Below are 24,346 nucleotides of genomic sequence, written 5' to 3'. Positions count from 1 at the left end.
CTACAACCTACTCAGTAAAGATAGGCTAAACCCTTCTAGACAGAGCTTTGGTACAAGATTAGTAACTAGTTGATCTCTTTGAGGACAAAGAGTGTCTTCCTAAGGCAAGAATCTTTGCATGGCTAGTAAACAGAGGCACAATTTTGACTGAAGATAGAATATGGAAACTAGGATTCCAAGGCCCTTCCAAATGTGTGTTATGTGAAAATGCAAAGGAAAATGTAGATCATTTATTAGTCTCTTATAAATTCACAGAAGAATGTTGGTCACTATTGCAGAGGAAATTGGGTTGGCAAGGTCCCTGTCATAACAACCTTAGAAATGTATTTTTAGAATGGCCTAAACCCCAGTTTAAATCTACTTTCTCTAGTATTTGGAATTTAAGTCCACTATTACTCGTCTAGAACATTTGGAAAAACTATAATAAAAGTATCTTTCAAGACAAGGTGGAATCTTTGGAAATAATACAATTTAGAACAAACAAAGCTATCCAAGTACTACCAAAGAAACAACTTCTAGATTATCAAACTCTTCTACCCCTTACACTCAAGGTGACAATGTAATTCATCATGCCTGGCCCGGTACTAAGTCCAGACTTGTGATTCTTATGGGGTTAATCCCTCCTGTCTTTCCACAAATCCTATAATCCAATGGGAAAAACCACAAGAGGGATGGTGGCAATGCAATTTGATGGAGCCTTGAAAGGGAATCCAAGACCATCTAAAGCTAAGATTTGTAATCATAGATGCACATGGACACCTTATAGCTTTGGGTGGTAAACGCCTTCAAGATGGAACAAACAATCTTACTAAAGCTTAAGTAACTCTGGTAGCTATTAGAGAAAAAATATAAATATATAAAATATTTATATTTATATAATATAATACAAAATTATAACATAATTTTAAATATAATATAATTGTGTTGATTAATTTTATATGTTGTTTTAGTCCTGAAGATTTAGACTACCTTGGACAACTATTGAATTTCTATTGATCTTTTAAACACTATATAAACAATTTGTATATGTCTATGTGATCTGCAAGTATATTTGGAATTATTCATAAATATTGGTTTCCATGGTGTCTAATATATATTCCTATCGGTTTACCCATCGCACCATTTTAGTGAGTGCTAGTTATTATGAAATCATTTTATTTTATTTTATTTTTTTACAACTTATAAAAATCGATCTATTTAATTATCACTTTAAAAGGTGGGAACATTCCATGCAACAAATTGCTCTTAGTTCATTAATAATTTTTCAAATCAAAACATTAAATTGTGAGTGTTTAGCCTTGTTCTTTCATCATTCATTTTATGTTAATCTCACTGCCTACTAATATATACCTCTAAGAATAACTCCTCAATCTAAAGTGGGCTCAAATTATAAGATATAACCCACTCTTGTAGAGTTCACCTCGAACCCTCGATTGTATGTTGATGAGCTAATCTCATTTACGTGATGACTATACTAACCTGGTGAATAAGATTTATATCTAGGAAATTGAGCAACAATGTTGAGCACCAATTTGATGAACTGATCCCATTTACGTAATGACAATACTAACCTGGTGAATAAGATTTATATCTAGGAAATTGAGCTGCAATATCAATGATTGACCTAGAGCACCCATACACTATATCTTCTTGTCAGTAGTTAATGTTTAATTAACTCTTCAAATTTTAAAGTATTTAATTATTTCCCTCTTCCAAAGTAATCATCATATCCATCCACTAAGAGATGTTAAGATCTTCACTATGACACCATCTTTTGAAGTCTCACAAAATGTCATCTTATTTGATAAACATCTCACTCTAATAAAATAATCTTCAATGTTTTTATTACCTTTCATCCTTAAATTCTCATAGAAGCTTTCTAATGTTGTTCATTCTCTATTTGTTGCCTCAAGCATCACCTTTTTATCTTTTTCCTTTTGTCATGTCTTTTGCACTTAATGCCCTCCTATTATGGGATTCACCTACTCACTTCCTATGATGCTCAATACAACTTTCCACACTAATACCCTTTCAACTTCTCTTTTCAAAAACTACGAGTTTCACCCTTGGCCTATGAATCCAATACTTTATTTGTTGCCATTATAACTATCAAACAAGTTGAGGTGGTCTCTCAAAGTCTCAAGATAGCTATCAAAGAGCTTTGAATCTGAACCTAAAATAAAAATCTCATTTATTCCTAAAAAAGCAATGGGCTAATACTAACGTGAGTAAATTTAGTATAGGGCATCAGCTGCTCAAAAATTAACAAACCAAAAAAAATTATTATTTACTCTAAAAATTATCTTCCTTGAGTCTGACTACGATTGATTCTCTCTCAAATTTATTTTGATTCCATACAAACTCCAATATAGAGCTATACACTGATAAGGTGGTTAAAATCTGAATCAACAACAAAATTTTCACTACTAATAAAACTCTACTCCAATATAGAGCTATACACTAATAAGGTGGTTAAAATCTGAATGAACAACAAAATTTTCACTACTAATAAAACTCTGCTCTGATAATGTCAATAAATTCAGTATAGAACAAAGGCTGCTCAAAAAATTCACACCAAATAAAAAACTATTAGTTTTTCTAAAAATTGACTTAAGTCTGACTAAAAATTGGCTTCTCTTTCTCAAACCTCTTTTGCTTCCTTGCAAACTTTTTTTTTAAAAACTCATATAGAGTAGAGTTTTTTAAATCAAGTCACAAACATGTAGTTCCTAGGCAAAAGAAATTAGCTCTTAAAAAAAGATAGCATTTTAAATTTTCTTCCAAAAAACATTTAATTAATACAATTACAAAACATAGATTAGCTTCCTAAGAGATTGCTAGAAAAAACGCTTAAAATAGAATCGTCTGCTATTAATTGTGCCCAAAATTTTAGCAAACTAATCATCTTCAGCAACAAACCATTCCTTTCAACGGCAACAGTAAGTTTAGACTTCGTTAACTTCTCCCAACTTCATCAGCAATTTGCTATTTAAAATTCAAATTCCTACACGCAAAGTAGTAAAGAGCCATGTTTATCTCTTATTTTTTAATCCTTGGTAGCCTATCTACAAGCATGTTACTTTCCACTTTTACAAACTTACAACTTCAAACCTATATTCAGTCTGGGTCGGGTTTTCTGTATGCATCACATTTCTATGTTTTGAAAACCTCTAACCGAACCCTCTTATGGTAATAGTTGGGAGTATGATTTTCACTTCATGTTTTGAGATTTGTCTGCCCTTCTTTTTACTTTTACTAAAAGTTGTCGGAATGACCTTATCGTGTGTGTCACAGGTACAAACTCACTTAGTAAATCTTCTGATCAAGTTTCTTTATGGCATGCACTTAACCTTTCTGCTTGTTTTTTGCTGTTATTTTCAAATTGGACAACATGCTGCACTCAAAAAACAGTACATTGTTGCCTACAATATTTCAAACAACCTTTTACTTACCCTACCATTAATGAGACAAGTGTCCAGCAGTGAAATGACTTACTTTCACATTTTGAAGTTAACTTGACCTCTTCTCAATCAAGCACACACCCCACCAAAGGAATCTTTGCTTTCAACTTCATCATTTTGGTTCATAAACATTTTGAAAATGTTTCAAGCTTTGAGCTTGATCTGGCCAGTCGCCTGCAAGCACATGCCAGTGTATAAATGGCCTCTATTGTATATTTTTAAACTTTTGTCCATAATCTACTATGACATGTCACATGTCTTTCGGACATGTGTGTTTCAACCCTTTCGGTCATTCCTTAGAATCCAGATGATTGTGCACATGGGTGATATTGACATTCCTTTTTTCTTTCAAAACTATAGACCACTCCAACATCAGACTTTTTGGCTCTAAAGATTTCTTTTCAACTTTTGCTAAAAATTGCTGCTTCTGTGTATTGGCATATATTATTATTTATGAACCCTAAGGATCAAAAATCTGAAAGAAAGCTTGAAAATCTTGCTGAAATTATGCAACCCTTGCACCTGTAACCTTTGCAAACTTGGAACGTAGTTTATCAACCTCCTCTTGCAAATGGATAATGTTGAATGATAATAAGAGAAATTTCAAAATGCTTCCAGTATGGCAGCTGATACCTAGACATGCGTCAATGGTTTGAATGCTCATTTTTATTTCCTATAAGGCCAGCATCTCTGCTTTCCTTCTCTTTTACAGACTTTGATCCTCATCTTGACTAATGCAATGGAAAGTGTTTTTTTTGGGCTTCATGATGACATTGATTAGAGCTTGAAAGTTTGACAATGATAGGTAAGGATTTGACAAATAAATAGACAAGAAATGCTCTTCCTTCAAATTAAAAAAATGTACGAAAAAATGGAGTACCGGTATTAGCAAAGTGACCAGTGGTTATTTGACAACCTCAAATTAGTAATCAGTATGAACATCTTTCCCATAATTCAGCAAAAAGTACCAAGTTTTATGGCATATACAACGAATAATTATATAAACTACAAGCTGCCCTAGGGGGCACAATAGTAATGGTAAATCACAACATGCATTTGAACGAAGCCGGAAGCCACAAAATACCAGCAGGGCTTTCTAATAACATAAGTGAAGGAAAAGAGTCTTGTCAGTATGACAAGGAACAGCATGTCCAGGTATCTATTAGCAGCTAGTATATCATACGACTCAAAAGAAATCTTGTCCCTTGATAACACTTACATATGCATGTTCTTCCCTCGTGCTTTTCAACTAAACATGCACTGTCTCAGCACAACGGATCAAAAAAAGGTGTCTAAAAGTTCTTGGTACGGTATCCTTTTTCCTTCTCTTTTAACTAACTATAATTATTCATGACGCCAAATAATGAACTGCATAAGAAACTTAATGCCTATATAAATCCTTCAAGGTAATTATTGAAACTAACATTTCTACACATTTTGTATTGAGCAGTACCAAACATGTTTTCATGAAGAAAATTTTGAGAACAAAATTATTTGTTGCATTTATAAAATCTTCTTGAGGCAAATTCTGATACTGTTATAAATGTTACTTTTCCCGAGCCATGTAGCTATACTATGTGATCCACTGTTACAATTTTGTATTCTGGACATGGGTAATGGGATATTTGTATCTAACTGGGTCTGCCCCCAAGTATGAGTATACTGCTGACTCAGGCCCTAGCATTGTAAGGAACAAGAGATAAAAATTGCAGTGCCTCATGCCTTGTGCTTCATATAATTTCAATTTTAAACATAATACACCTGCTAAGGCCATCATGCTGAAGTGGCCGTGACATCATCTGTTGAAGGAATTTCCATTGATGGAACACAGTGTGGCTTCTTCACAACCTCAGGTTTTGGTGGCCTTTTTGAATGCACGCCATTCACAGTTTCATTGGAAACATTGAACTACATAGCCAGAAACAGTAAAAGATCAGTGCATATGAAACTGCAGTACATTTGAACTATAACTATAATTCTATCTTTGAGCTTATATTTCCTTATTGCCTCTGAAAGTATTATATTTCTAGGTATATAGATCTCTTTCTCAATTCCTGCATCTTCTATATCATAAAAATCAAACAAAAACACATCAAGAGTGCATTATCTGGCATGAGTAACAAAACCTCTGAAGTACTTATCGCTAACTAGATTTACTAGAATGTGACACTGGCAGGTGCAAATTAACATCAGATAATAGAGTGGGCTTAACCAAAACAGCATAGTTTGGAAGTCCCGATAGTGTTTTCTTATAAGAGGAAATTAATGCATTTTGCAGGCAAAAAGGTCTTGTGAAAATAGGCTTGCAAATTTGTTAATCAATGATATCATGTATCATCTGGATTTGTTCCTCGAGAATAACAGTCCATAGTGTGGGACCATCATTGTTGGTACATCCCCAAGTGCAGCCTAAATACGCCTAAAATGCTAAAACTATTCACAATTGGAGGTTTGAATTTAATATTCTAGACACAGAACCAAACTGAAACTCTTGAATTGTAATGATGCATCAAGGATCTTCCTAGTTTCCATTTCACTCCATAAACTACTTGACATATTCAGATTTAAGATTGATGCCAAGGCCCAAAATCATATTGTCTCACAAAGTTTTGCAGATGTAAGACTTATTTCCTATCATGTTAGCTGTCCTACTCATATTGCATTTTATCCCTTGTCTATTCTGTCTTATCCAAAATATCAGAGATTACCTTTTCTTAGTTGCTATTATCCATTTTTCTTAAAGAGTAATACACATTAAAGTTGGAATTAACAACTATAAGATGCCTTGAGACAATAGACAATGTAAGTTAAAAACCATAAGAGGGCGAGTTAAAAACCATAAGAGGGCAAAGTACAATCTGCTGGTTTTCGTCAGCAAGTTTTTAATCATTGATATGTGATGACAGGGGTAAGAAAAGATCTCCTACCAGACCAAACAGGATTAAGAAAACCATGTCAGTCTTAAACCTCTCCATAAACAATTGCCAATTGAATTTGTTTGTCATCCTATTGAATTGTGGGTAACAAGTCACATCAAAATATTATTATGAGAAGTAACTACAAGGATAGTTACCAGGAGTCAAGTATGCCTACAGGTACTGGTATCGGATATGGGGATGGGTACCAGTTTGTTACTGTCAAAAAGAATTAGAGATAGGTACTTGGAGACACCTAGATGTTTTTAAATATTAACAATGTTAAATACTATAATTCTTTCAATTAAAAATATTAATGATCTTTGAAAGTACTGAAATAGATCAATCGTATTGATATTTGATAATCATCATCATTCTGAAAAAATAGATTCAAAACCATAATCACTTGGAGAAGAGTGAGAACATAGGAGCAAATCGCATTATATTTAACACTCAGTATGGGGGACCTTGGACATGGATCTTCAATCAATTGATAAAACTGAACGCATATACACACCTTAAGCCTTCTTCTTGATTCACTTCATATTCTTATCTCTTTGGAATTTAATAAGAAAATATTTTTACCACCAATAAAAACTTGTAAACTATTGTGAAATAAATAAATATTACAAATCTATTGATGCATTCGTTTAGTTCTTTTAACTTTTGTCCCCCACACATTGGCATTTCGAGAAAATGCAATGCAAATTTTTAATTATGTGATATATCTGAGAAACGGTAAACCTCTACTGGAAGTTTCTTCATTTTCAGGGGATGCCTATAGGACATAGGAGACGAGAAATTTAATCTCAAGTCTTGTATGATCTAGAGATGTCCTCATATAAGTCTCTGAGATAGGGGCATGTTTCTGGTACAAGATAGCACCAAACCGTTAGGGTACGTATCTCATAAATATGAGAAAAAGTGTTTGAGGTGACTAAATGTATTTAGACTTTAATTTACTTGGTGGATTCACAATAGAAATATTATTAAGATAATATCTTATACTTTCTATAATAGTCAACTACTTGTCTATAGTCCGTCTTTCAATCTAGATAAGAATGTTTCCTATCCCGTCTCTTTTGTCTTCAGTCCAGATAGGAATGTTTCCTATCCTGTCTCTAGTTTTGTTTCTAATTTCGTCTTCAGTCTACGTTGTTTCTTTTAGAAACAACGTCCTTGTAATTCTTTATAAGGAACACATTTGTTCCTCTGTTAATCAATGAATCATCCGGAAATCCATTAATCTGCCAACTCTTCTTGAATCTTGTAACATGGTATCAGAGCTATTACTTAAATTTTTTCGAAAAAATTTATAATTTCTTCCTGAAATTATTTGTTTAAATTTTTTCAAAATTTTTTCTGTTGAATTTCTCTAAAACCCGCTTAGGGTTTTCGGCTTAGAGAAATTCCCAAACTCGGGTCTGCCTGTGTTTGTTCAGCACACTCTAGCCCCATTCGTCCATGCACATCAATCCTTGAAGAAAAATCTGCCATTTTTTATCAAGAAATTTGAAGTTTTTTCAAGCTTTTTTCAGCTAGGGCCTTTTTTTCCGAAACCCTAATTTTTGGGGTTGAAAAAATATTTTGTTTGCAGATTCTTGGTGGGTTTTTTGAGAACTCAACTGGGTTGTCGTCCGTTTTTTCTGGGTGCTTCGATTTTTGTGCCTCAATTTTCGAGCCAGCGGATCCAAAAAAGACAGCAGATTCCTTTTGGGTTTTTCGAGCTCTCTTCTGGATCATTTTTTGATTCTTCTGGGTCTTTCGTATTTTTGCCTCAAAGAACGTGCCTTCACAGATTTTCACAGTTTTTCATTGAAAAACGTGCCATGGCATCTCTAAAAAATATTTTGCTCGAGCATAATTCCAAATTCAATGGTCGCAATTATGGAACTTGGAAGCAGCGCATCATCGCAATCTTCGAATATCAAAACACCGATCAACTTGTTCTGGGTGTTAAGCAGCGTCCGACTTCTCCAGGTCCTGATCAAGGCGAAGCCGCATTTTTCGCCTTCTGAATTTGTTTCTGTTTTTATGGGTTTGTTGATTTTCTCCTCAAAAATCATTTCAAGTTGTCTATAATACGCAAGGTTGTGTGAGATTCTGGGTTTGTTGATTTTCTCCTCAAAAATCATTTCAAGTTGTCTGTAATACGCAAGGTTGCGTGAGGTTCTGGGTTTTACCGTTTTTTCCACAAAAACGAAGTTTTGTAATTGCAACCTATTTTGAGTCATAGCACTCTTCTAGCAAAGCTTCTTGGTTTCAACATTCTGTAGATCCAGGGAGGGTCTCAATTATCATAGAATGTTCCAACATCCGTACGTTGACCATTAAGGGAGGGTATTAAGATAATATCTTATACTTTCTATAATAGTCAACTACTTGTCTATAGTCCGTCTTTTAGTCTAGATAGGAATGTTTCCTATCCCGTCTCTTTTGTCTTCAGTCCAGATAGGAATGTTTCTTATCCTGTCTCTAGTTTTGTTTCTAATTCCGTCTTCAGTCTACGTTGTTTCTTTTAGAAACAACGTCCTTGTAATTCTTTATAAGGAACACATTTGTTCCTCTGTTAATCAATGAATCATCCGGAAATCCGTTAATCTGCCAACTCTTCTTGAATCTTGTAACAAATATAAGGGCATCACTCAAGCCAATAAAAGTTAAACTCTAGTGAATCTGCTACAAACCAATGACATAGTATAGCCTAAGGGGCAAAATGCAAATTCACGTAATAGATATACCTTCGCAACAAAACATGTATAACTGAAGATACCAGCGATGAAGAACCATATATTGCAATGCTTAACAATCTCTGACCAACCTTTGCACAGCTCCTAGAGTGCCTCAAGTTTCTGTGCTTTATGCTTTGTTCTATAAGTCCCTTTGATATGAACATACTGATATAGCGGATAGCCATAGCAATTTTAATCTTCTTGGAATGTTTCCATTTTCCTTGACAACTAATGCTGTCATATGCCACTAACTTCTTTTCATTAATGTTGGAACATATGTGCACCCACTGTGTCCCTGTGAATAATTTAAAATGGACCAAAGGTTTCCAAACAGTTTTTTACATTTTTGAGATGTTTATCTAAGAAGCAACATCTATTCCACATGATATTCAATTGAATGTATGCTACAGCTGTTACCATTTTTCTGCAGTAAAATTTTTAAACCTCAAGTCCTCTCATGTTATCATGTTCTGTGTTACTCTTTCATGGATATTTCTGATCATTGCTTTGCTGATATTGTGTATAAAGTTTGCTTATTAAATCTCTCGCACACCCATAGTCAGTGTTTCCTTTGATGTTAAGTATAGGCACAACGAATCACTTGTTACTCCACGCTATAATTCAAAAAAATGGACTTTGCAATAAGTTGGCAGGCCCAAAAATTTAAGAACCATGGACATCTGCAAGAATTCGAGGAAAAACTCAAAAATAACTAGACAATTTTAGCAAACATTTTATTTACATATTTTTAAAAATATTATTTGGAAGCACACGTCACTAAATTTGTTGAAGATGAAGATGAAGTTCAAGAAAGTAAACCAAATGAATATGTAAAATTTCAAAACTGGTTTTGAAGCTCTGAAGATGAAGACTTTGCAAGTTATATGCTCCAGGTACATGAACTAGTAAATGGCATCACAGGTATTAGTGGAGAAATAAAAGACATAGTTGAGAAAACAATCCTTAGATCTCTTTCAAAGAGCTATAGCTCTAAGCCATTGAAGAAACCTATGACTTGGAAAATAAGCATTGGATCAATATAAAGCTCTAACTGCAATATAAAATGAGGGAAATTTGTAATGATCTGTCCTACGTAACTACTCTCAAACAATCTTTCTCCAAATTTGGCAATCAGATGACAACCTATACGGTATTCTGGAGGGCAGTACGGCTAGGTGGAGTATAATGTTCCCGTTATAAAATAAATCATTTAGCAAACTATTGTTAATGGGCCGATTGATTTAATATATCTCGGACCCATTTTTATTTTGTTTCAGTAGTTTGTGTCACCGTCAGCTATCTTTGTACACCCTCAGAAAGTTTTCCCAACAGGTATTTAAGCACGGCTTGTAGGTAGTGTTTAGGTAGGCAATTTTAATTATTTTCTCTGTACTGCGAATTCCTATTGGAGTTCTCTTTTGTTCGCCATTTCGAAAGTGAAAGACCTTCCCTATTTGGTTTATCCGGTTTCGGTGAGATTTAAAACCTCACCCTATTCCGTCGCCTATAACACTTCGCTTGGATCTGGCAAATCGGAGCATCATCTTTCGGCATATATATTTCTTGAAGGAATTATCCGTATTCGAGTCTATTATTTTGTGTTTGGATTCCATCAAAATCTTTGTGTTTGTGAATGAATAAGAGTGTTTTCACCATAGGGCTTAGATATCTAGCTGTCCCACTTCCTATCTTTTCCATAACTGCTTCTTCCTTAGTCGTGCAGCATTTAGCCTCCACCCACACCTCCGTACATCCTTCTTGTCTTCCATCAAATCCAACATACGGCCTGCCGTATGACCATCTCAGCCTCACCTCTATGCCATTCTCTCCCCCTCCACCGTACGTCATCCTTGACCTCCGTACAGTCATCCTTGACCACTGTATTACACACATCAATCACCATACAACCTCCTAGACCATACCCCTTGCAATCCTTCCACTGTACGGCTATAATACAGCCTCCATACGACCACTACTATGATCCCCACACCATACAACCCTCATCCTAGGCATTTGTATGGCCAAGAAGTTGGACGTCACTAGGGCACTGCACTTGGGAATACTACATGGAGTTGGTGTACAGAAACCAAATGCAAAGGGTACAAATGATGTGGAGGCCATACGGTACAGGTCGTACAGTATGATATTGAACAACAGATGTGTTGTACAATGACATAAGGGGGAAGGCCGTACAATATCTGGGTGGTTGTACGGTATGAAGGAATGGAGATGACAGGTCGACTGTGCACAAATGATTGAAGGTTGAACAGTGTGAAGGAGATGTACGGTGGATAGGTGTGGGTTGTACGATGGACATGCACAGTGGCCATACTGGAGAGCTTCAAGGCCGTACAGTATGGGAAATGTTGCGTGTTGCTAATGTACAAATGGAAGGCAATTTCTAGTCTTTTAAGCATAGACTTGTAGTCCCAAATGCAATAGATAAAATCAAGACAATAATGGAGATCGAAGACAAATAATCCTTCAGTAAATATTACCCAAAAGATGGTGCTCCGATTTGTCAGATCCGAGCTAAGTATTACAGGAGACGGAATAGGGTGAGCGTTAAATTCCACGGAAATCAGATAAACCAAATAGGGAAGGTCTTTCACTTCCGAAATGACGAACAATAGAGAACTCCAAATGGAATTCGCATTACAGAGAAAATAATCCAAATGCATACCTAATGACTACCTACAAGCCATGCTTAAATACCCATCAGGGAAAACTTTCCAAGGGTGTACATAGATAGCCGATGGCAACACAAATTATGAAAACAAAACAAAAATGGGTGTGAGATATATTAAATCAATCGGCCCATTAACAATAGTTTGACTAATGATTTATTTTAAAACGGGAACATTATAGTCCTCCCATCCCAAATTTTTCTTGTCCTCAAGCAAATGCAATGCTGGGTGCCGAAGAATGTGCTCGCCCTCCCACGTTCCGTCATCCAACAACAAGTGTATCCAACGCACCAAATATTCCTTCACCGTGCAGTTCCATAGGGTCTTCTCACGTACTCCGATGATCTCGGCTAGTTCGAATATGAGCTTTCCTTCATTGAGTGGCGGAAGGTCTGTGGCTACTGTGACGTTTTGCCCCACGACCTTCTTTAGGCATGAAACATGAAAGAAATTATGAATACAACTCCCCTCTGGAAGTTCCAACTTGTGGGCGACTTCACCAATGTGACAAACTACACGATAGCGGCCATAAAATCGTGGCCTCAGTTTTTCTTTTCCCTTTTCCTTCAATGAGGATTGTCAATATGATTGGAGCCTGAGATAGACCAAGTCCCCTACTCCAAAAATCCTCTCCATTTGGTGTTTGTTGCCATTCATTTTCTGTTGATTTTGTGCCAGTTGTAAGTTTTCCTTTAGGCATCTGAGGATGTCCTGCCCCTCCTGAAGCCAATCCCTCGACCTTGGTGTGTGACTGTCACCCAAAACTGTGTCAATGAAGGAAAGGGGTTCGTACCCGTATAGAGCTTTGAATGGTATCATTCTGATGGACATGTGGTACCTAGTATTGTAACAATATTCTCCTAGGTGTATCCATTTGACCCACGCCAGTTGCTGTGCTGAAACATAGATCCAGAGGTAACCTTCAAGCCACTTGTTCACAATCTTCATTTGTCTGTTTGTCTGAGGGTGGTAACTAGTACTTGATGACAATTTTGTCCATGCCAACCAAAACAGTTTTGTCCAAAAAATACTGATGAATTGCCCATCCCAATCACTGATAATGTTTCGAGGTAACCCGTGCAAAAGAAAGACTTCTCTAAAAGATAGATCGACAACTTGTGCAACCTGAAAATCTAAGGTGATGGCAAAGAAATGTGCATACTTTATCAATCTGTCAACCACCATGAAGATACAGTCTTTTCCATTCACCTTGGGAAGTCCATTTATGAAATCCATCGAGATACTTTCCCACTTATGTTCTGGAATTGGTAGAGGTTGTAACTTGGCAGGTAGAGTATGTTTGGATTTGTTCTGCTGACAAACCGCACACTCTTACATACTGCAATACATCTCCTGAGATGTCTATACATTTTGAGGAAGCCCGAGTGTCCTGCCAAGGGTGAGTCGTGTACCTCCAAGATTTTCTACTTCAATTTGAATGCTGGCGCTAAAAGTATCCGATTCTTATAGGTAAATGATGTCATCCGCCACTTTGTACCGATCATCTTGGGTGTTGCCATCCATTAGCTCACAAGCAAATGTGTTTTTGGAGTACTGTACCAACAAATGTGTTGTCCAGTCAGCTGAAATCTAGGTTAGTAAGCAAATGGCGGGTTTCCTAGACAAAGCATCTGCAACCACATTGTTCTTTCCTTTCACATATTCAATATCAAAATCTTGCTTACCCATTTTTGTTGCCTCTCATTCAAGTCCCATTGCTCTAAAAAATACCTCAGACTATTGTGATTCGTATGAACAACGAACTTAGCACCCACCAGATACTATCGAAACTTGGTTAGTGCATGTACGATGGCCAACATCTCTTTGTCATAGATGGAATATTAGTATTCCGTTTGCGTAAGCTTCCTACTTTCATAAGCTATGGGGTGTCTATCTTGCATCAGCACTGCGCCAATGCCTTCTCCGGATGCCTCGCACTCCAAAATGAACGGTCGAGTGAAATCAGGTAAAGCAAGCATGGGACAATTGCTCATTGCTTCTTTCAGTTTATCAAAAGTGAGTTGTGCCTTTTCGTTCCACTAGAAAGAACCCTTTCTCGTTAGATCTATTAGTGGTGCAATGAGCTAAGAGAACCCCTTTACAAACCTCCTGTAATAACTGCACAATCCAAAAAATCCTCGCAACTCCGTGAGTGATTTTGGGGGAGGCCAATCGAGGATAGCCTGCATCTTCTCCTGATGAACTTCAACATCATATTTACTAACATGTCCTAGGTACAATATTTCTGTCATACCAAATTCACACTTGGATTGCTTGGTGAACAAGGACTGATCCTTCATAATCCTTAGGAATTTAACCAGATGCTTTAGGTGCTCTTCCCATGTCCTGCTATAAATAAGAATGTCATCAAACAATACCAATGAGTACTTACGCAATTGTTTGTTGAAGATGTGATTCATGCATGATTGGAATGTAGCAAGTGCATTTGTTAATCCGAACAGCATGACCAGGAACTCATAATGCCCGTAGTAACAATGGAAAGTCATCTTTTCCACGTCTTCCTCGCTCATACAAATCTGATGGTATCCGCAACGAAGATCTATTTTCGAAAAATAGACTGCGCCATGTAATTCATCCAACAACTCATCTATCCTACAAATGGGATATCTATTCTTTATTGTTTCTTTATTCAATGCATGGTAGTCCACACACATGCGCATTGTCTCATCCTTCTTCTTGACCAATACCATTGATGACGCGAAAGGGCTAAAACTAGGACGAATCCATCCTTTCTCTTGCAGTTATTGAATCATCTTTTCGATCTCATCTTTGAATTTCTTGGGATGGCGATAGGGTGTGGTTATGACCGGCTTGTCTCCTTCCAACTCAATAGTATGTTCAAACCCTCAATGAGGCAGTATGCCAGGATGAATGTCTATAAAAACTTTATCGTGATCGCCCAAGATATTTTAAAGATCATCATCCTGGGAAGGTGTTTGTTGCCCTTTTATAGGTTCTACCAAGACCAGCCCAAGCAATGTCATCACACCAAAAAATTGCCTCCATCCGATGTGCAGAAACTTCCTTTGGACCCTCATTTGCCATTCCTCAACGAACAACCTTCTTTCCATCGACAACAAAAGTGAAGTCCATCCGTTTGAAGCTCTGAGTGTATTCATCAAGTGTCTCCATCCACTGTATGCCCAAAATAACCTGCATGTCATCAAGGTCCACCAAGAAGAAATCCTCAGTCACCGTGTGATTTGCCATTGTGATACTTAGCTAAGAAACAAGGTGTGTGCAGGGAAGAAGAGTTCCTCAAGCAACCTTGACCTAGAATCCTACGTGTCTCCATAGGTAGACCTATTTGCTTCACCAAAGATGAGTTTATGAAGTTTAGAGTGGTTCCGCTATCGAGCATCACCATAACCCTTTGTCCTTGAAGGGTTCCCCGTACATGAAGTACTGTGCACCTTGGGCTACCAGCTAGGGCAATAGTTCCTCTGCGTCATACTAATGCCACAATTCTTTCCATACGGTTCAAACTAACCATGTTGGTGTCGTAGTAATGTTGGCTGTCTTTGGAGGGTATTTCTTCCTGTTCGTCCTCATCATCGGACACAACCTCAATGTAATGGATCTTTCCTTTTCTGAGGCATCTGTGGCCTGGTTCCCAAGGTCCTTTACAGTTGAAACATAGTTTCTTCCTTCGAAGCTCCTGTCTGGTAGCTTTGTCCAACTACGGCTTCTTGGGCGAGGGTTTATTATCTTTGTCCCTCGGAAACACTGGCAGTTTGGAATGTAACTTCGCAAGGCTAATACCAATGATGATGCCAAACTTTGTGTCTTCTTAATGGCCTCCGACAGGGTGGCAGGATTGAACCCCTTTACCCAACCTTTCAGTGGTCCTGTCAATCCGTCCATTTAGAGTTCTATCCATCCTCTTTCAGAAATGTTCGTGACCAAAACAAAGTTTCTGAAATTCTGCAATGTACTAGTCGACCGATCCAATTTGCCTCAGTTGTGCCAAATCTTTGAAATTGAGTTCCAGATCTTTACCATCAATTCGATCTATCAATCACTCAGTGAATTCCGCATAAGTATTTATTTGATCATGCCTCAGTGTGATGGTGCCCTGATGCCACCATTCATGTGCTACTCCCTCCAAGTGCAATTTTGCAAATTTAATTGCTTCTTCTAGCATGGGATTAAGCCAGAAGTAAGTATCAGCCTTCATTACCCACGCTTGCACAGATACGGATATGGATCCATCAAATGGAGACAAATTTACTTTACTCAACTTCCTCCTAAGATCATCATTAAAATATCCTCTGTTTCTACCTCCTGAATATCTCATTCTCAAATTTGCATAATCTTTGTAGGATATATCTTCCTTAAAATTCACATTCTTCAAGTCTTCTCTCAATTGTTCTTGCATTTCTTCAAAGGTTGGTTGCTTCCCTCCAAGTGGAGCCTCCTTCCGTGGGGGAAAAGACGACATGGAAGGTCGAGAGCATACTGGATGAGGGTTTGCTTTACCCGACATCGAGTTTGTGCTGTGACCATGTTGTTCTCCGAATATTTTATTGTCTGCCAACTTCTTGAGAGTCTCTCCCATGAGTCGTTAAGTATCATTGATCTGTGTTTGATTCCTTGCAAGCTCTCTCAATAGTGCCACAAGTTCGGCAGCTGTGAATTCCAATTCGGCAACCATTCAATCAACAGAATAGGTTCTTCTTCGCTTTCGGCTATAAAGTCTCATTCACTGTCCACAGGCTAGCAGGATTGAAGCTTTGATAGTATTGTAATGATTCGTCCTACGCAACTACTCTCAAACAACCTTTCCCCAAAAATGGTAGTCAGATGACAACCCGTACAGTATTCTAGAGGGCAATATGGCTAGGTGGAGTTGGCATACAGAAACCAAATGTAAGGGTACAGATGATGTGGATGTCGTACAATACAGGTCATATGGTATGATATTGAACAGCAAATGTGACGTACGGTGACACAAGGGGGAAGATCGTACGATATCTGGGTGGCTGTATGGTATGAGGGAATGGAGATGATAGGTCGGTCATGCACAAATGATTGAAGGTTGTACGGTGTGAAGGAGATGTATAGTGGATAGGTGTGGGCAGTGGCTGTACTGGAGAGACTCATGGCCATACAGTGTGGGAAATGTTGTGTGTTGCTAATGTACGGATGGAAGGCATTTTTTGGTCTTTCAAGCATAGACTTGTAGTTCCAAATTCATTAGATAAAATCGAGACAATATGGAGATCGAACACAAATAATCCTTCAATAAATATTACCCAAAAGATGGTGCTCCTATTTGCCAAATCCGAGCGAAGTATTACAAGCGACGGAATAGGGTGAGGGTTAAATCCCACCGAAACCAGATAAACCAAATAGGTAAGGTCTTTCACTTTCGAAATGGAGAAAAATAGAGACTCCAACAGGAATTCGCAGTACAAAGAAAATAATCAAAATGCATACCTAATGACTACCTACAAGCTGCGCTTAAATACCCGTCAAAGAAAACTTTCCGAATGTGCACAAAGATAGCCGATGACAACACAAACTACAAAAACAAACAAAAATGCGTCTCAGATATATTAAATCAATTGGCCCATTAACAATAGTTTGACTAATGATTTATTGTATAACGAGAACATTACAAAATTGACGAGGATGATCCTAAGGCAAAGGTTGCATTGAAAGTTTCTAAAAAGATTGATGAAGGCACTGATCAACTTGACAACTTTGAAGATTTTGTAAGGGGCTTTAAGTTACCTTTCAAATGTTTTAATTGTGGTAGAATTGGTCATTATGCTTCTAGATGCCCTCTTAGAGAATAAGAAGATAATAGGAAATAGAACAACATAATAAAAGTCTAGACTCCAAAGATGATTACTCCTTACAATATGAAACTCAAAATGATTCAATTGATAAAACTCTTTTCATTAATATAAAAGTTGATAAAAAGGATTATATATAGAACTGTGAAACGTCCAATCACAGCATCGATGAACAATCAATGATTGTGTGGATTGCTTCAAATGCAACTTAAGAACCAACTACGTGAGTGATTGATAGTGGACGTTTTTAGTACATGACTGGTGCTAAAGGAAAGTTTATCAATCTTGAGAAGTGGAGTGATCTATCAGATTTGGTAATGAAGGAGCTCTCTCGATTTGTGGAAGGGAAATATAACAATTGATGGAAAGAACAAGGCAAAATATGTTCTTTATATCAGAGGATTGAAACACAATCTACTAAATGTCAGTCAAATATGCAGCAAAGGATAGAGACTTGAGTTTCATCACAAGGAATGTCAAATCAAGAAAGACGGCTCAGAAAGATTAGTAGCAGAGGGATCCAAGACAGGATGCAATGTTTAATGTGAGATCCTTACTAGGACGATTATCTAAGTTTTCTGTGTGATTGCTCAAAATTAAATTTATTTATTGTACCCAAAGAAAGTTCAAACCCAAGAAGAACACTATCCTTGCATTGATGTTTAATTCTATTATAACTAGTAGCACAAATTTCTAATAAAAATGAAGGATTAACAAACTGGAAAAGTATTATTCATTTAGTAATAGAATAAAATGGAACAACTCCTAATTCCCTTAAAATAGATGTCTTACATGCAAGGAAAGACGTGATAGGAGGGACTTAAAAATCAATGTACTAGTTTCGTTGTCCCTGATAGAAGTGTGCTATGTAGGGGAGAATTAGCTTGCGAGAGTTAATGCCCACTCACATAACAACTGGTGTGGCTTTTGAAATCCACTACATAGACCTCAAACAAAGCTTCCACAAATCTGCTACTGTCGTCTATTCCTCCTACAGGTAGAGTAGATTATCCACGGTACAAGGGAGGTCCCACACTACAAGTGCTCAACCTTCTTCCACGTCTACTCCAACTGACTCCAACCTGTAGCCTAGGGGAGAAGTGCGCTACATAGGGGAGAATCAGCTTGCGAGAGTTGATGCCCACTCACATAACAATTGGTGTGGCTTCTAAAATCCACCACATACACCTCTGACAGAGCTTCTGCAAATCTGCTACTGTCATCTATTCCTCCTACAGCTATAGTAGATGATCCACGGTACGAGGGACGTCCCACACTACGGGCACTCAACCTTCTTCCACACTGAGAGTGCTTCCAACTTCCCTGCCGCTATGAGAGAGATGGATAACTGATGTCCTGTAGCCACACCTTTGTCTGATTTGTCTTGTCTATTACTCACCCGAATGTTTACCCTTAAAATCATACTGTCAATTGGTTGGGCCAAATATTGAAGACTGGTTATGCTAGCATTCCATTACTATCAGCATTTGGCATTTGTCACTAATCTTTATTGAACTTACTTCTTGGAAGTGGAATCCCATACAGCAAAGACGTCTCGCAATGCAACTCCACTTCTAAAATGAACCAAGGCTCCAATGAGAGGCTGGGGCTACATCCAACTTCTCAAACTATCCCAAGGGGTTTCGTCCTTAAGAATAGCACAGTCACATTTAAGCAACCGAGATTTGACTCTCAGAATATTGATATATTTCATGGTGTAAATCCCAATGTAGCTCCTTTGCTTTTATAACCTCGATGTGAGGGAAGATGCAAATAAGGATAAAAGCCACTCTCGTCTTTTAGTCACTTAAGTTACTTTTGTCATGAAGTGACATTAAATGATAAAGTAACTTTATTAACCAACTTTATAAAATAAAGTGACTTAAGTTTAGGAAGTTCCCACTTAAATATCTCCCCAACGAAACCAAATAGACTATTGCGATTGGCTAACATCCTCAAAATAAATGTCGTTAGCCTATCCAGATGAAAAAATAGACCAACAAGGAGCCATAAGGTCTAGTCCGGAGAAGGGGACATTAGGTTTAACACCTAAAGAAAGCCAATTCTTTCTTGGCTTTGCATGTAAAAGGTGAGGTAGATCTTGCACTCTAACAAATGGAATCCAAGGCGATCTCTTGAAAACAAGACCCAGAAGCAAATAGAGCAGATGGCAGTTGGGACATCAATCCAAATGACTTTGAAGTAGGTCTTGAATGTAAAGACCCTTTCCTTTTGCAAATTCTTCTTTATTCCAAGTTTTCGAGTTTCATTAAATAATTGAAATTGGCACTATCGTTTCTATTGTCTCTATTTGTTTACACAACTAGCTTAGAATTTCCTTTCATCTATTTAACGAGCAAAAATATAACACTAATTGCAGTGATATAAGTTGGCTCGGATAATAGTAATGAATAGTTATCAGAAATATTTACGCATCTATTTATTGCCAAACAGCTCTGCTCAATAATTCAGCACCAACCAAAATTGAACAATAGTATCCCATAGCTGATTGAGTTCCAGTATCATAAAACAGCACTATAGATAGAGTCTATTCTCCAACATAGCATTCCAGCAAAACATTCTTCTTTTCGATATAGTTTGAAGGAGCCCATCAATTACAAACTTAACACTCTTATAGCCAAATGTCACTTGTACCACGTGTCGCCCAACATTTTCTCACCACAAAATGTAGGTAACAATATGAAACTTTTTCAACTTGGTTTCACATTTCCCTAAGTTGGTTCATTATTTAATTAGATAACATTGCTCAATCAATCGACTCCAATTGATATAATAAATCTTTTTGCTGAAGGCTTTCGTCGAGTCTTTTTAGTTTTTCTATTTGTTGAGCCTATGCTTGATTTTTGAAGCCTTCAACATCCTTTTTCTCATTTTGGAGTGTGTATTTGTTAGTTTTTAGTCTTTTGACTTTGCCCAAATCTTTGCTTTCGGTTTTCCCTTTGATTCAATCTATCTTAGAGCTTAACCGGAGTTAGCAATCAAAAGATATGATCATTTTTAGTGCCCAAAAAGTGGACCTTCCAGGTGCAACTACATGATTTAAAAAACCAAGTTATATTTTAATGTTAACATTCACTATTTGAAAAATATAACTTGAAATCACTTCACATTATGTTTTTAAGTTACTTTATCATTTTAATTTATCACTTAAAGTAACTATAATGCATTTTATGTTAGATTTTAAGTTGAGTTGCTTTTTAAATTTTCAATTAAGTGACTATATGAACTATACAGTTTGATTTATTTCTGGAGTAACTTTATGTTTTATTTAAAATAATATAAGTTAAATATTACTTTTGAATTGATATTTTCATATAATATGTTAATTATATTATGCAAATGTTATTTTTGAACCATTTAAGTGATATTTCTTCATAAAGCAATTAGACATGTGCCTAATTGCTCACTTAAATTGTTCATTTACATGTCTTTTAACCCATTTACATGATAATGTGCAAATGACTCTAGAGACCATGATTTTGAACTAAAAGGGCATTTTTAATCACTTAAACATGTAAATGCATGTATTTTGAAATGTGCAAAGACCATCCAAGAATGCGGTTTACATCTTGGAGGCTTTTAAAAATATGCAATGACCTCTTGAGAATGCGATTTTGCACTATGAGCATGTTTGAATAAGTTTTTAAAAAATGTAATGCACTCCCAAGAGTGCGATTTGCACATGGAAGCCAAAATACAAGTTTTTAAATATGCAAATGCACTCCTAGAGTGTGATTTGAATAGGAAGTCAAGTTCAATGTAATTTAAAATGTGCAATACCTCCTTTAGAGTGTGATTTGCCTTTGAAACACATGCAAATGTATTCTAAGAACCCAATTTTTCCTCCAACTGCAAAGCGTCAATGCTTTGAGTCTCCAAGAGCACGTTTTGGCTAAAAATCTTCAGATTTGCTTGATTCATGGCATGAAATCTCTTTAGATTTGTTTTCTTGTTTTTCTTCCTTTGGAACAAGCTGCAAGTTCTTTCCCAAGACCTTATCCCTTCATTCCATTTTACACCTTTTCATGCAAGTGCATCATTTCACATCGCATCCACCATTACATAACAAGGCACATTGCATCCATTCCTTTCATATGCAATTATTTTCCAAGAGCATTACATGTAATTCCATTCTCCATCCGCATTTACATGTAATTCCATCCACCATTCACATTTACATGTAATCTCATCCCTCGAACCTCATTGCATGATTGCATCAAGTCATGATTACATGTAAATCACTATACATATAATGGCATCTAGAGAACCCGATTTTGACTAAAGGTCACACTTTTAAAGTCAAAAGTTAACATTTGCACGCATTCCCATGCATCTCACTTTCACTCCTCAAAGCATTTATGTAAGTAATCATCCTTCGCCCACATGTTCCATCTGACTGAATCACATTTCAGCCTTTGCATATGTCATTCAAAGATTATTACAAAAGATCTTTGAGTTTTTTATTCATATTTCGAGCATTTTGCCCTTCACAGATCCTTTGTTATTGATCTAAAATTGACATCTTTATAGAATCAATACCCTCTGATGATGTGTTCATATTTTGGATTTTTCATGTTGTAGCACAAAATATGTACTCATCTTCGAAACTTAAAGGAAAGAAGAAGTCTCAATTCAACAAAGAATTAGCTCATGCGACTACATCTCAAGTTTCATCACCTCTTGATAATATTTCTGACTAAGAGATCGAGCACATGGACATGGCTGATTTCTTGCAAAGGGTTGAATCTCCTTCCACTCATGAAATGAAATGCATCAAGAAGAGTAATATTCGTTTGGTGTCTACTTTCCCTCTCACTTCCTTTCAGCCAGAATTTGTTTTGGGTTGTGCGCGAAATTTCAGTCCAAAGGCCAAGACAATAAAAAATGTAGATGGAAAGGTTATCATTAGCCTTGACGTAGAGGCTATTGAACAGATCTTTAAAGTCCTCAAAATGCAGAGCGCGTAGACTTGTCAAAGGATATGTCTTTCGAACTATGCAATGAAAAGAGGGAGGATTATCAAAAATATATATGTGCATACTGGCTAAAGGCCAAAAGAAGCAATTTTTCAAGATGACCTAAAACCATTCATATGTCAAACTTCATTTCAGAATGTAAAGACTTGATAACTCTTCTTAGCAGGATATGCGGTCTCAAAGATTCCAGTGACTTTGAGCCATGGATGTATAAATTCATTTTCAAGATCTTCGATAATGAAGAGCCTATCTTCTGGAGAGAACTTATTAGTACTGCTATTTGTAAGCAGTTGCTTAATGTAGGAACCTTAACGCCATTCTACATGAACTCCTACCTAATTTACATAGCTGCATCCATGGGATCTTTCTCGGGTCTTTCCACCAAAGGAGATCGGTTACAAGTTCCTATCTGGGGCTACTATGATCAAATCACCTTGTCACATAGTAAATATCACTACAGGAGAGTCCAAGATGCATTTTTTGGATATTTCCAATGTTTGTATGACAAATAGCTAGTAGTTGAGTGTCAGATGAAGCTTGGAATAAGGGTTAATGACTTTGGTGCTATTTTTCTACAGTTTCCAACTTTCACTTATTTGGGAGTTCACTATTTCAAATGAGATCCATATACTTTGCCAAGATATGCTATAGATAAGATCATACTAATGGAATTAACTAGACAGCTCATGGAAGTACAGTCATATCAAAATGCTCAACATAGGTCAAGATTTGGTATCACTACAGCCAAACCTTTGGTAATTGGTCAATATATGATCAATTCAGTTTACAAGGAAAAGAATATGAAGACAAAACTTCAGCTTATCACATTAAAGATGCTCAAGACTAGGTATGATTTTCATCATCGAGGGATGCACTCAATTATCAAGAGAGCATTCACCCATGTCTATCGCATAGAGGACATATGGATTAACCTGCGCACAGAGCTGGATACCATGAGAATAGACAGCTGCAAACTCAGTTTGCAGCAGATAATAGATCTTAACATGCTCGAAATCCCATCCGATCTCCAGATTGAAGACGATGGTAATATTCTTGATCCAGAATACCTTCGTGTTGGTTTTGACAAGCAGTGCCCTTTCCCTATATAGTGGCAATATAAAGATGTATCCATTTTTGATATATTCCAATCCATCTTGGTAAATACCAATAAATGGTTAAAAATCAAGGTCTAAAAAGGGTGAATCCTAAGCTCGGGGTAGACTGTGGTAGTTTTGGACCACCTGGAAGGAAATCCCAATAAGAAATTTCAAGTAAAGATCATTCATCTCTAGATTGAAGACGATAGCAATATTCCTAACTCAGCTTGTGCCAATACCAACTCCCAATTACTCGGCTTATCTCCAACTAAACATCTTAGCAAATTACCCAAGCTTTTAATCAAAACCTTTGTCTGTCCATTTGTCTGTGGATGGAATGTAGAACTAAAATTCAACTCAGTACCCATCTTCTTCCACAAAGTCTTCCAAAAGTAACCAACAAACTCACTATCTCTGTCAGAAATAATACTTCTTGATAATCCATGCAATCTAACAATTTCTTTGAAGAAAATCTCAGCAACATGCTCGGCATCTAATATCTTCTTACAAGGTATGAAATGAGTTATTTTAGAAAATCTATTCACAACAACAAATATAGAATCATACCCCTTTACTGTCTTAGGCAATCCAAGAACAAAATCCATACTAATGTCACTCCAAGGTTTTTCAGGAAT

General features: G+C 36.7%; 1 protein-coding gene across 2 annotated transcripts in view; it reads right to left on the bottom strand.

Annotated features, from left to right (window-relative positions):
* Positions 1 to 4,846: 4,846 nt before the first annotated feature.
* The window catches only part of LOC149577531 (defensin-like protein), a 250,124-nt gene continuing 230,624 nt past the window's right edge, over positions 4,847 to 24,346 (bottom strand). The window contains exon 4 of one of the 2 annotated variants that reach the window (XM_089824261.1): positions 4,847 to 5,369. In XM_089824261.1, the coding sequence (XP_089680387.1) occupies positions 5,235 to 5,369 (135 nt within the window). In that variant the 3' untranslated portion in view covers positions 4,847 to 5,234. The remainder of the gene's footprint in view (positions 5,370 to 24,346) is intronic. The other variant, XM_089824254.1, reaches the window with a different exon arrangement.

Source organism: Cupressus sempervirens, chromosome 1 (assembly GCF_028749045.1).
Source record: "Cupressus sempervirens isolate cs-2001-9-10 chromosome 1, ASM2874904v1, whole genome shotgun sequence".
NCBI lineage: Eukaryota > Viridiplantae > Streptophyta > Pinopsida > Cupressales > Cupressaceae > Cupressus > Cupressus sempervirens.
The sequence above is the reverse complement of the archived record's forward strand: the minus strand, read 5'-3'. Positions and strand labels throughout refer to the sequence as shown.